This window comes from Lycium ferocissimum, chromosome 3, assembly GCF_029784015.1.
Source record: "Lycium ferocissimum isolate CSIRO_LF1 chromosome 3, AGI_CSIRO_Lferr_CH_V1, whole genome shotgun sequence".
Classification (NCBI taxonomy): Eukaryota; Viridiplantae; Streptophyta; class Magnoliopsida; order Solanales; family Solanaceae; genus Lycium; species Lycium ferocissimum.
The window spans coordinates 8866669-8879997 of record NC_081344.1 but is presented as its reverse complement, the minus strand read 5'-3'; the positions used below and the strand labels follow the sequence as shown (position 1 = coordinate 8879997).

Below are 13329 nucleotides of genomic sequence, written 5' to 3'. Positions count from 1 at the left end.
ATATTAATAAATATATAACTTAAACATATGTCTATATATATATATAAGTTATATAACCTAAGTATATTGATATATATAAGTATATTCTTACTATATTTTAGGTATATATGTATAACTTAAGCATATAACTTATATATATATATATATAAATATATATATATATATATATATATATACACATGTATATGCTGTATTCTTGACTTGCTGTTAGCCTGTTAGTCAGTAAATATTTAAACTTTACTTATAAACTTATATAACATATGTAAATATACCTACAATATACTAATAAATACTATAATATATATATACTATACAAAAAAAAAGGGGTTTTGGACTTTTGAATCCGGACGGATTCCGGTTTTGGATTTGTAATCGGTAAACCGGAACCGGTGGCCGGTTCCGATTTTTTAACCTGAAACCGGCCGGTTCCGTAACCTGTTACCGGTCCAGTCCGGTTTGAACCGGTTGACGGGTTTAATGTAGATTCTAATAGTTTACATTTTGCGTATTATTACAAAGCTCAAATACCATGAAATCACTGGGCCCATGTGTAAGGTCCCGTGGTTCAGCCTTAGAAGGTGTCCAAGTAATATAAACTGTTTCGATGGGGCAATTTGCACGATTATCCTTATTCGGAGGTGGTATTTAATTTTTGTCCCTCAAATTGCTGGTCTTTAATTTTTGCCTTTCGCATAAAAATTCTACCGAGTTCGAACTTCCGCTCAATCAAAAATAAATAAAAAATTCACCTTCAAGCATAAGGCAAACTTCCACCTTAATATTAAGGCAAATTTTTTTTTTTTTTTTTTTTTAACTCTGTTGGAGTTTTGCAAAACTCAACCTTAAACCAAACTTTTGCCCAACTAGACCTAATTTTGCTACGAAACTCTGCATTACGATTTTTTTTTTTTTACTGAGCCGGGATTCGAACCCCAAACCTCGGAATATTAGGCGAAGGACAAAAATTAAAGACCAATGCCTTTAAAGGGAAATCCCTTCAAAAAAATGTTTCTAATGCGTAGAAACTCTTAAAATAATTCATCCCCGTAATTGACAGGAAAGTAGGTCATTTGCACTTTAGACCCTACGGTCCCTATTTTGTGTTGATCTTTAATTTTTGCGCTTCAAATGGGCTGATCTTTACATGTTTGCCCTTAAAAATGGAACTTATGCTTATAGGGGGAGTAAATTTCACATCATAATATCCACAAGTTATACCAGCGCCCTTAAGGAACTTACGCCCCTTGTAGACATAGTTCGATTTGAATGGCAAAAATTAAAGACCAGCTCATTTGAAAGGCAAAAATTAAAGAACAGTTCGTTTGAACGTCAAACCGTGCAATTACTTGTCATGTGCTTAGAGAAATGAGTTGGGCTAGGTACAAACTTCAGGGTATTTTTGATAGTGGACCGCTTTCTTGAATTGTGGAATCAGCTTTCTTGCCAAAAAATATAAAAGAGGATCTTGGGAATTTTAGAATAGTATCTGATCAGATGATATGTATTTTCTTGATTTGATTAATACTTTAGCTGATCAAATACACCATGCTAAAAATATCAAAATTGAATAGGAGACATCTGCTAAAGCATATGGCATTGAGATCGGTTAACGCTAGGGGTGAGCGTTCGCTTCTTCTGTTCGGTTTTCTCAAACTTCGATTTTCGGTTTTTCAAATGGGTGCACTATTTCGGTTTGGTTTGGTTCGGTTGTTCTAATCATTTTTTTGTGCGGATTGCCCTTCAAAAGCACTGGTCTTTAATTTTTGCCCCATAAATTGGTGGTCTTTAATTTTTACCCTTCGCCTAATACCCCGAGGTTCTAGGTTCGAACCCCAGCTCAGGAAAAAAAAAAAGAAGGAATTTCGCAAGGCAGAGGTTTGGATTTGCAAGGTAGAGTTTGTTAGGCAGAATTTTGAATGCAAAACTCTCCCTCAGGCAGAGTTTTGAATGCGGTAGAGTTTTGCATTCAAAACTCTGCCTCAGGCCTAACTTTGGCCCGAATAGGCCTAACTTTGCTACGAAACTATGCCTTGCGTTTTTTTTTTTTTACTGAGATGGGGTTCGACCCAAAATCTCATGGTATTAGGCGATGGACAAAAATTAAAGACCATCAATTTGAGGGGCAAAAATTAAGACCAGTGCCTTTGAAGGCTAATCGTGCAACTGACTCGGTTTTTTCAGTATGGGTCTGATTAATGGGCTATTTTTCTGATTATAAAATAGGCTTATTTTTTAATTAGAACTGGGCTCTTTTTTGTTATTTATTAAAAAAATGGGTTATTTTAAGTTTTGTGTTCCAAAATTTTGATTCAAATGAACATGGGCAATTCGCAGGAATGCCCTTATTTTGGGGGTGGTCTTTAATTTTTACCCATTAAGTTGGTGGTCTTTAATTTTTGTCATTCGTTAGAACCCCTTGGTTTTGGGTTCGAACCCCCGCTCAGTCAAAAATTTAAAAAGTAGAGTTTGGAACCTTAAGGTAGAGCTTTGCATGATTCAGGCAGAATTTCAAACTCTACCTTAAGGTAGAGTTTTGGGATGGCGAGTTTTGCCTGAAGGAAAATTCTGCCTAAATGACTTTCATGTTGTTTTGCATATTCTCAGCATGGAAAGTTGGCAACTCATCTATGCCACTGCTTGATTTTTCAATCGACCCATTTACGTCATCATGCACAGCCATCACTCTTGCAATTTTACAAACATCAAGCATTTAGAAAACAGAAATTCAAAATACAGCAAAAGCGACTTGAAAGTTCTGCTAAAATTTTGCCTTAAGGCAGAGTTTTGAAGGCAAAATTCTGCCTTGCGAATCCAAACCTCTGCCTTGCGAAATTCCTTCTTTTTTTTTTTCCTGAACCGAGGTTCAAACCCAGAACCTTAGAGTATTAGGCGAAGGGCAAAAATTAAAGACCACCAATTTGAGGCGCTAAAATTAAAGGCCACCCCAAAAGAAGGGCAATCCGCGCAAAAAAATGAATGAACATGATTTCATGTTTTATGGTACTGTGATCTTTCCATCAGTAGAGCTAGTGTAGAATTCCCAAAAAAAAAGAAGGGAGAAACAAAGTTAGAGGATAATTCCATTTAAATATAACTCTAAAATCTTAACGAACAAGTGAAAGAGAAGATCTTACATAAGAGAGGTAAATAAACGAAAAAGAAAATGATAAGAAGTATAAAGAAAGTAACCACTGCGAAAGTGAAATGGTTGTAAGAACTTCACCATCTCCTATTTTTGGTTCCTTAAGCTTATAACATATTGAGACAACAACCATCAATATTTTAAATTTTTTGAACTTATGTTATGCAACTCCGGTTTAACCGAAGAATTGAAGAACCAGGAACCTAAAACCGAGAATCGAATCAAACACTGAGGTTTTAGAAAAAATAGAACCGAAACCGAATCGAAGAACCGAAAAACCGAAGAACCGAATTAGTTCGGTTCGGTCAGGTTTTTTGATTTTCGATATTTATGCCCACTTAACGCTACACAAATTCAAAGAAGGGAAGGTGGATTTGCGAGCTTGAGTATTGACAAAGGCACAAGGTCTACCACAAAACATTGTATGCACAAAATAATAAAACAATTCAATCAAATATAGTACAAAATAATACATTATAAAATAATTGGGAAAATGTATCTAAACAGTGTATTAGTGTTAGGGGGCCAAATATAACGAACAAATCAGCTTAATTTTTCTGGAAAAAAAGTCATTGGTCATTAGGAAGTGGCCTAACATGGTAAGAAATAACAAATCTGCCAAGACTCTCAAGTCTTCTTCACCTCTTTGAGGGTCAACCAGAAACCAAAATAAAGCCTTCTGAACGTTAGAGAAGATGTGGAATTAATGGAGCACGTACTAATATAATTAATTGGAGCTGTCCTACCGTTTACCGTGCATCGTCAACTACGCGGTAAACGGTATTCCATATTTTTCCACATAAGTCCAGCTTTTGTGGCTTCATATTTCACGGAAAATGTTTTATTGAAAAATAAATATATATTTAATTTATTATTTTGTATTTGGTAAACAAGTAAAAACGTCTTCCCACCAGCGTAATATGGGAGAATATTATGGGCTGAGAGTGGTGGGACCAGAGGCGAATGCAGGAATTACAGAATATGAATCTGCATTTAAAGAAAGGAGAAAAAGAATGTATTAAGTGGGAACTGATCCCTCTTCCCGTGGATAAAAAACCCAACATTCAATTAAGTGCACCATTTAGTTCTTCTAGAGCATAGGTGCCAGCATATAATATTAGATCCATTCAAAAAAATATGTATATAAAATATATTTGATAGAGAGACCATGAATGCATGTGTACCATTATTTCAAGGGTAAATTCGACCCAGGCGGGGGTAGATTGGTCAAGAGTGGGGTTGGAGGAGTTGGGTTGGAGAGGGGACAATGAGGTTTAAAATTCCATTTATGGAACTTATTTTCGTAGAAAAATATTTTTCATAATATTTTGACCACTCATGAAAAAATTAGAAAAAAAATTTCAGAAATAATTTTCCTCCCTACCACACACACCCTTAGATGTCAGTATATTAAGCTGCGTATTGTGAATGACCGAAGGAACGTTACTTGCAAGTAAAGACTTTTATTCGTCTGCCAAATGCAATGCGCGTCCACCACATTCACCTTTCTTTTCTTTAACGTAAATGTCTTTTCGGCTATGTGTAAATCTAGATTTGTCTAGGCATGTTGATGTTGGCCAGAATTTACTATTCTGAAGTCAAACAATCTGAACAAAAAATAAGTATAGATAAAACTAGACGTTGAAATTCAGCCTCTACTAAATCTCTTAACTTAGCACCTAAGTTCAAATCGGACCAAGTACACCCAAAAGATGTCACTTAATTAAAACATAGACTGGGGATGATAGAACTCTATTGAAGGCACTACTAATAAATCTTTATTTTCTCGCTGAATTTTCCATGAATAAATGTTTAGTGATTATTTGTCACTGAATGTCAGTGGAAAAATTTATATAGTAGTGTTTTTAAAAAAAAAATATATGAAGTTTTCTGCTTTAATGGAAATCGCTTTCACCAATGCGTGTTTTAAAATTATGAGTTAGTTGGTGGGAATGAAGTGAAAAATCATAAACAAATTTTTCATTGAACGATTGGGAAAAATCTTTATTTATAGTAATGAGGCTTAATGGAGAACTTGATGACGAGAATTTTTGTTTTACTACAAGCTCAAGCATTTAGCCAAAGCCGATTAAAAGCTGAAATCGTAGAGTAACGGGCGAATAACTAGCTAATGATTAAGTAACTTTTTTTTTTTCTTTTTGGTTGAAAGACCGAAGAGAATTCAGCCTTAATAATTTTTGTAGAAACTTCCAAAGAGTTTGAAACCTTCAACAAGCAGACATCAAAAGGACGTGTTCCTTTTACAAGGAACGAGTAAACGTACTACGAACCACAAGAAAATCAAAGAAATAATTAATTTTAAACTGGTGAAGAATAAACACAAATAAATTAGTTAAGCAAACGCATGGGCCTCCACTAAGTTTTCCCAAGGACCTTGACCCTTTGAGCTACCAGCCATGAACCATCCATTCATATTTGTGAAGATACAAGCATTACAATGTAATCAATAGTGAAACTAGGAATTTTATACAAGAGAATTAAAAAAATACTAAAATATTAAAGTTGAAATTCAATTAGTGACCTAAAAATAATTGTCGAGTCCTCTTTACAGCTACGCTACAACATTCCCGTATCGTATCAAGAGAATTCAATAGCTCATATATATAAAAAGATTATATTTTTCTTTTTGTGCAAAACTCAGCCTTAGGCCTAACTTTTACCCAAATAGACCTAATTTTGCTATGAAACTCTGCATTGTGTTTTTTTTTTTTTTACTGAGCCGGGATTCGAACCCCAATCCTCGAGATGTTAGGCGAAGGGAAAAAATTAAAGACCCAATGCCTTTGAAGGGAAATCCCTTCAAAAAAATGTTTCTAATGCGTAGAAACTCTTAAAATAATTCATCCCGTAATTGACTGAAAAGTAGGTCATTTGTACTTTAGTCCCTATAATCCCTATTTTGTGTTGGTCTTTAATTTTTGCGCTTCAAATGGGCTGATCTTTACATGGTTGCCGTTAAAAATGGAACTTATGTCAATAGGTGACATAAGTTCCACATCATAATATTTCTAAATTGCCCTTAAGGAACTTCCCCCTCGCCCACCTCCTATAGATATAAGTTCGATTTGAATGGCAAAAATTAAAGACCAGCGCACTTGAAAGGCAAAAATTAAAGACCAGTTCATTTGAACGTCAAACCGTGCAATTACTTGTCATTTACAGGCTTAGAGAAATGAGTTGGGCTAGGTACCAACTTGAGGCTATTTTTGATAGTGGACCGCTTTCTTGAATCGCAGAATCAACTTTTTTGTCGCTTGCCACAAAATATAAAAGAGGATTTTGGGAATTTTAGAATAGTATTGATCAGATGATATGTATTTTCTTGATTTGATTAATACTTTAGTTGATCAAATACACCATGCTAAAAATATCAAAATTGAATACGAGACATCTGCTAAAGCATATGGCATTGAGATCGGTTAACGCTAGGGGTGGGCGTTCGGTTCTTTTGTTCGGTTTTCTTAAACTCCGGTTTTCGGTTATTCGAATGTGTGCACTATTTCGGTTCGGTTTTTCTAATCATTTTTCTTATGCGTATTGCCCTTCAAGGCTCTGGTCTTTAATGTTTTCCCCTCAAATTGGTGGTCTTTAATTTTTGGCCTTCGCCTAATATCGGGAGGTTCTGGGTTCGAAACCTTGCTCAGTTAAAAAATAATAATAATAAAAAAAAAAAGAATTTCGCAAGGCAGAGGTTTGGATTCACAAGGTAGAGTTTTGCATTCAAAACTCTGCCTGAGGCCTAACTTTGCTACGAAATTCTGTCTTGCGTTTTTTTTTTTTTTTTACTGAGCCGGTGTTCGAACCCAAAACCTTATGGTATTAGGCGAAGGGTAAAAATTAAAGACCACCAATTTGAGGGGCAAAAATTAAGGACCAGTCCTTTGAAGGATAATCGTGCAAATGACTCGGTTTTTTCGATATGGGCACGATTAATGGGCTAATTTTCTGATTATAAAATGGCCTTCTTTTTTAATTAGGTCTTTCTTGTTATTTAATTCAAAATGGGCTATTTTAAGTTTTGTGTTCCAAAATTTTGATTCAAATGAACATGGGCAATTCGCAGGAATGCCCCTATTTTGGCGTGGTCTTTAATTTTTGGCCTTCGTTAGAATTTTTTGGTTTCAGGTTTGAACCCCTGCTCAGTCAAAAATTTAAAAAGCAGAGTTTGGAACCTTAAGGCAGAGTTTTGCATGATTCAGGCAGAATTTTGCCTGAAGATAAATAAGCCTAAATACTTTTATGTTGTTTTGCATATTCTCAGCATGGAAAGTTGGCAACTCATCCACGCCACTGCTTGATTTTTCAATTGACCCATTTATGTCAACATGCATAGCCATCACTGCTTGCAATTTCACAAACATCAAGCATTTAGAAAATAGAAATTCAAAATGCAGAAAGCGACTTAAAAGTTATGCGTTAAGGCAGAATTCAAAATTCTGTCTTGCGAATCCAAATCTCTACCTTGTGAAATTCCTTCTTCTTCTTATTCTTTTTATTTTTTTAATTTACTGATCTGAGGTTCGAACCTAGAACCTTGGAGTATTAGGCGAAGGTCGAAAAATAAAGACTACCAATTTGAGGGCCAAAAATTAAAGACCACCCCAGAAGAAGGGAATCCGCGCAAAAAAATGAATGAACATGATTTCATGTTTTTTAATACTGTGATCTTTCCATCAGTAGAGCTAGTGTAGAATTCCAAAAGAAGAAGGGAGAAATAAAGTTAGTGGAGAATTCCATTTAAATATAACTCTAAGCTTAACGAAAAAGTGAAAGAGAAGATCTTACATAAGAGAGGTAAACAAACGAAAAAGAAAATGATAAGAAGTATAAAGAAAGTAACCACTGCGAAAGTGAAATGGTTAACCCGAGAACCGAATCGAACAATGAAGTTTTAGAAAAAATAGAACCGAAATAGAACCGAAACCGAAACCGAAACCGAAACCGAAGAACCGAAGTTCGGTTTTTCGATTTTCACTATTTATGCCCACTTAACGCTACACAAATTCAAAGAAGGGAAGGTGGATTGGCCAGCTTGAATATTGACAAAGGCACAAGGTCTACCACAAAATATTGTATGTAAAAAATAATAAAACAATTCAATCAAATATACTGCGTTGTACAAAATAATACATTATAAAATAATTGGGAAGATGTGTCTAAACAGTGAATTAGTGTTAGGGGGCCAAATATAACGAACAAATCAGCTGAATTTTTCTGGAAAAAAAGTCATTGGTAATTAGGAAGTGGCCTAACATGGTAAGAAATAACAAATCTGCCAAGACTCTCAAGTCTTCTTCACCTCTTTGAGGGTCAACCAGAAACCAAAATAGAACCCTCTGAACGTTAGAAAAGATGTGGAATTAATGGAGCACGTACTAATATAATTAATTGGAGCTGTCCTACCGTTTACCGCGCATCGTCAACTACACGGTAATCGGTATGCCATATTTTTCCAATAAGTCCAGCTTTTGTGGCTTCACATTTCACGAAAATGTTTTATTGAAAAATAAATATATATTTAATTTATTATTTTGTATTTGGTAAACAAGTAAAAACGTTTTCCCACCGGTGTAATATAGGAAAATATTATGGGCTGAGAGTGGCGGGATCAGAGGCGGGTATAGGAATCCTAGAATATAGGTGCACCATTAAAGAAAGGAGAAAAAAAGAATGTATTAAGTGGGAACTGATCCCTCTTCCCGTGGATAAAAAACCCAACATTCAATTAAGTGCACCATTTAGCTTTTTTAGAAAGATAAGCAAAGATATAATATTAGATCAATTCAAAAAAATATGTATATAAAATATATTAGATAGAGAGACTTTGAATGCACGTGCACCATTATTTCAAGGGTAAATTCGACCCAGGCGGGGGTAGATTGGTCAAGAGTGGGGTTGGATGAGTTGGGTTGGGGAGGGGACAACGACGTTTCAAATTCCATTTATGGAACTTATTTTCGTAGAAAAATATTTTTCATAATATTTTAGAAAAAAAATTCCAAAAATAATTTTCCTCCCTACCACACACACCCTTAGAGGTCAATTAAATTAAGCTGCTTATTGTGAGTGATGACCGAAGGAACGTTATTTGCAAGTAAAGACTTTTATTCGTCTGCCAAATGCAACGCGCGTCCACCATCCACCTTTCTTTTCTTTAAAACGTAAACGTCTTTTCGGCTATGTGTAAATCTAGATTTGTCTAGGCATGTTGATATTGTCCAGAATTTACTATTCTGAGGTCAAATAATCTGAACAAAAAATAAGTATAGATAAAACTAGACGTTGAAATTCAGCCTCTACTAAATCTCTTAACTCAGAGCACATGTGTTCAAATAGGACCAAGTACACCCAAAAGATGTCACTTAATTAAAACATAGACTGGGGATGATAGAATTCTGTTGAAGGCACTACTAATAAATCTCTGTTTCCGAATTTTTCCCGCTAGATGTTCGGCGATTATTTTTCGGTGGAAAAATAGATGTTCGGATGATTATTTCCCACTTAATGTCGGTGGGAAAATTTATATAATAGTGTTTTCACAAGGAAAAAATATGAAGTTTAATTTTTTTTTATTTTAACAAAATCGATTTTAAATTCCCACAAAAAAATTCGAAACATTTATAAGCCAATCCAAACGGGCTCATAGTAGTGTTTTCACAAGAAAAAATAATAAGGTGAAAAATCATGTTTTTCCCAATGAGAATAAAAAATTTTTTATCAATTTCTCAAATGTTGAATGTATAAAAACCTTTGTTTATAGCCGTGAGGCTTAATGGAGAACTTGATGACAAGATAATTTTTTTTACTACAAGCTCAAGCATTTAGCCAAAGGCCATTAAAAGCTGAAATCGTAAAGTAACGGGCAAATAACAAGCTGAATGATTAAGTAACTTTTTTTTTTCTTTTTGGGTGAAAGACCGATGAGAAGTCAGCCTTAATGATTTTTGTAGAAACTTCCAAAGAGTTTGAAACCTTCAACAAGCAGACATCAAAAGGACGTGTTCCTTTTACAAGGAACGAGTAAACGTACTACAAACCACAAGACAATCAAAGAAATAGTTAATTTTAAACTGGTGAAGAATAAACAAAAATAAATTAGTTAAGCAAACGCGTGGGCTCCACTAAGTTTTCCCAAGGACCTTGACCCTTTGAGCCACCAGCCATGAACCATCCATTCATATTTGTGAAGATACATGCATTACAATTTAATCAATAGTGAAACTAGGAATTTTCTACAAGAGAATTAAAAAAATAATAAATATTAAAGTTGAAATTTCAATTAGTGACCTAAAAGTAACTGTCGAGTCCTCTTTATCGCTAGGCTACAACATTTACGTATCGTATCAAGAGAATTCAACAGCTCATATATATAAAAAGATTATATTTTTCTTTTTGTGCAATTTAATTTCCAAAAAGAGGATAAATTGAACCCCCGTCTCTTCACTCAGCTCCGTCCTTGAATTTAATTTTTCCATATTCAAAATTAAGGAACAAAAACAAATAACAATACGCAACCACCAAAAAGAAGAAAAGGAACGACCAAACAAATAAAAGTAAACTTGTGACCAGACATTGAATATTTGTCACGACCGCATGTCATCTTTGGTTTCTCATTGTCATATCCTCCCTATATATATTCAAGAAACCCCTCTCATATTACAAACACAATACACATCATTCTCCCAACATTTCTCAACTACACAAAGCCTTACAAAAATCACCCACATAGAACAATTTCATTACAAACCATAAAAGGAAAAAATGGCCTCCTACATGAAATCATCCATGATACTTTTCTTTGCTTCCACCCTCTTTCTCCAAGGCGCTTTAGGTATGTTTATATTCAGTTTTATTCCTTTCATTTACCTGATGTTCTTATAATGATTTGTTTTCCTGATTTTGATCATATCATGCACGAATTCCATAGAATTAACATGTATACACAAAGGGGTATTTTGGTGCACAAACCTCCCGTTATGAGCAGAATATTGAGATTGGTCAAATCATATTAATTAAGTTTATATATTGTACGCAGTCATGTTATCTTTACATTTTTATAAGAGACTATTTCATGCAAACTTGATTGGTCACAAAATTATAATGATTTCAAGATTTTTCATTTCAACATATGTTTAGATCATATCACAAAAAATTCACTTTTTTTTTGGAATTTTTGATTGGAGTTGAATTAACAAGTATACACAAATGTAGTGTAAAAAGTTAAAAAAATTTTGAAAAACAAGTTTTTTCGTTTTTGGTATTCCGGAGTTGTATTCCGGAAAAAGTGAATATTTTTTATGGCCAAACGCCAAAAGTAAAAAAAGCGAAAAAATTTTCCGGAAAAAATAAAAAAAATTTATGGCCAAACGCCCACTTAATATGTATGTAAAGGGGCATTTTGGTGCAGAAAGCTCCTGTTATAAGCGTGATGAGAACAGTCAAATCACATTGAATATATTGTACGTAGTATTTTCCTACATTTTTTTCACTAGACTATTCCAAGGTTTAAACTCATGACCAAGTTACTAATCAACAACTCCTTACCCTTGCACCAAAATTCCTCACCATTCTCATATATAACATGTATACTAGTCAATATTCATAATATACTCTTTTTTATTTCTGTTTTTTAGGGGAAATCATATGTGAAAACTTGCCAACAAATGTATGCTCGTTTTCGATCGCATCATCCGGGAAGAGGTGTTTATTGGAGAACTCAGAGAAAGAGGATGGAAAGATGAAGTACCAATGCAAGACATCAGAGGTTATTGTTGGGAACATAGCAGAGTATATTGAGACAGATGAATGTGTTAATGCATGTGGTGTTGATAGAAACTCTGTGGGCATATCTTCGGATGCTTTGCTTGAACCTCAATTTACTGCAAAACTTTGTTCCCCTGCTTGTTATCAGAATTGTCCCAATGTTGTTGATCTTTACTTCAACTTGGCTGCTGGAGAAGGTAAATTATAACATTATTCAGTGTTCTTCTTTTACCCTTTAGATTAATTTCACAGGAAAAACAACAAATCCAATTTTTTGTTCGTGTTTTTGTTGAATTGTGTGATTACATTTTTATAATTGATTATGTTTAACACGCCCCCGTATGGGTAGTGATTCTTTTTCATGGGCCAATAACGTTATATTTATACGAGACTAAAAGAATGAAAGTATCTTGAATAAATGTCTACAATTGAGGAGTAGTTTTTTGCATTTTTTTGAAATCTCTTAATCCTCTCGTTGTATCATCTTCAAACAAAAACATCAATCACACAATTACTTTTCAAGGGAATTTTATACAGTAACCAAAATGAATAGCCAGCAAATATATATACATATTTTTTTGTATATTAATGTATTACATATAATATACTCCAAATTTTATGCATGATTAGTATATTTTTATACATATTTGGTTAGCGGGTGTAATTAGTTCTGGACGAGTGGCCAAATGTGTTTAAAGCCCTTATTTCAACCTAAAATGATATAAATTCTTGTATTGAGGCATCAATGCTCAACAAACATTGATCCTTTTTGGCTAATTATACTTTTCTTGGTCCTTTCCCCTATCGAATGTTTGCGAAGAAAGCCAAAAAAGTTGATGCTTTTCTTGCCAATCAAAATCTTAAAGTTGAATCAAAGAATATTCTTAGAAAAGTACTATAAATTGCCCTCATGATGTAACTTTTCTTTTTCACTAATGTTTTTTTTTTTTTCTTATGAAATTTGCAGGAGTATATTTGCCAGATTTGTGCAACAAGCAAAGAAGCAGCCCACACCGTGCCATGATTGAACTATTGAGCAGTGGAGCTGCTATGGATGCCTCTGCCCCTATTGCCTCTGAAGATGTTGTTGTTGGTGCTCCTGATATTTCCCCTGCTTCTTTCTAATTTATATAGCCAATACAAACACCTTCTAAAATAACACGTATATAATTTATACTATAGTCCAAGTCATTTTCCTTCATGCAAAGGAAATGTGGAACAAGTATTTATATTACTAGTATTTGTTAGTACAATATTACTGTTATTGTTGTATAGTGAGAGAGGGAGAGATGAGATTTTGATCTCATTGTTTATCTTTCATAGGATTTATAGGAATTCGTTGTGAGAATCTGTTCACCAGTTTTTCTTCGGCTGATACTTCAATAAAAACTTTGGTTAATTTA

At 34.1% G+C, this 13329-nt stretch overlaps 1 protein-coding gene across 1 annotated transcript; it reads left to right on the top strand.

Annotated features, from left to right (window-relative positions):
- The first annotated feature begins 10869 nt into the window (after window positions 1-10869).
- LOC132049586 (uncharacterized) lies at window positions 10870-13329 on the top strand. Its single transcript, XM_059440451.1, has 3 exons — window positions 10870-10994; window positions 11797-12123; window positions 12894-13329. Exons 1-3 carry the CDS (start codon window positions 10925-10927, stop codon window positions 13049-13051), a joined length of 555 nt encoding a protein of 184 aa, XP_059296434.1. The 5' UTR covers window positions 10870-10924; the 3' UTR covers window positions 13052-13329.